The 740-nt window shown below is 42.8% G+C and overlaps 1 protein-coding gene across 1 annotated transcript in view; it reads right to left on the reverse strand.

The window, feature by feature from the left end:
* Positions 1 to 524: 524 nt before the first annotated feature.
* The window catches only part of ETH_00043855 (nuclear movement domain-containing protein, putative), a gene marked incomplete at both ends in the record, with an annotated part of 2368 nt that continues 2152 nt past the window's right edge, over positions 525 to 740 (reverse strand). The window contains one exon of the mRNA XM_013373779.1: positions 525 to 574. Coding sequence (XP_013229233.1) covers positions 525 to 574 — 50 coding nt within the window. The remainder of the gene's footprint in view (positions 575 to 740) is intronic.

Here is a 740-nt window from a genome sequence, read left to right on the forward strand (position 1 = left end):
GCTTTCCAGCGCTGCAGCGCAACCCCGCGGCGAACCTGCTGCTACTGCTGCTGTGCAGCAGCAGCAGCAGCATCTGCAGCAACTGCTGGGGCGGACTGGACGCATGCACCGCCGAACTTGAGTTCAAGTTTTCCAAATTTTGAGAAGTAGAGTTTCGCCACTTTCGAACTTTTCCCAAGATGAATAGTGTGCTGCTCTAAGACAGAATGAGAGTGAAGCCTCAGAAAGTATTTTTATATCATTTTTATTTTCATTTTATTTTTGCAAAAAAATTGGATATTTTAACTTGAATTATTCTCATTTTCATTTCTCACGAATTGCAAAGCCAGTTTCACTGACGCCGCCGCTGCAATGAGTTCTCAAGATTGCAGATTTTGAAAAGTTGAAATAAAACAAACGAAATAAAAAGGTTCTTGAAGACAATGCAAACGAAATAAAAGAAGTTCTCCAGCAACGAGTCAAAGTTGCTACTTGAAAAGGAAAAAAACCTTTCTGAGTGAAGCAGCAAATCCAACAAGTGGAAATCACTTGTACGAAATGCCCCCCATGAAGCTCCTCGGGTCTGGCGCCGAGCCTGAAGAATAAAAGCAAAAGAAAAGATCGAAAAACCATTTGCAAGTAATCATTAATAATAATAGTAATGAAAGCACAAGAGGCTGATCTAGAAGATACATGATGCGGCCCCTGAGCAGCAGCAGCAGCAGCAACAGCAGCGGCAACAGCAACAGCAGCAGTAGCAG

This window comes from Eimeria tenella, genomic scaffold, assembly GCF_000499545.2.
Source record: "Eimeria tenella Houghton genomic scaffold, Eth_scaff1727, whole genome shotgun sequence".
Lineage (NCBI taxonomy): Eukaryota > Apicomplexa > Conoidasida > Eucoccidiorida > Eimeriidae > Eimeria > Eimeria tenella.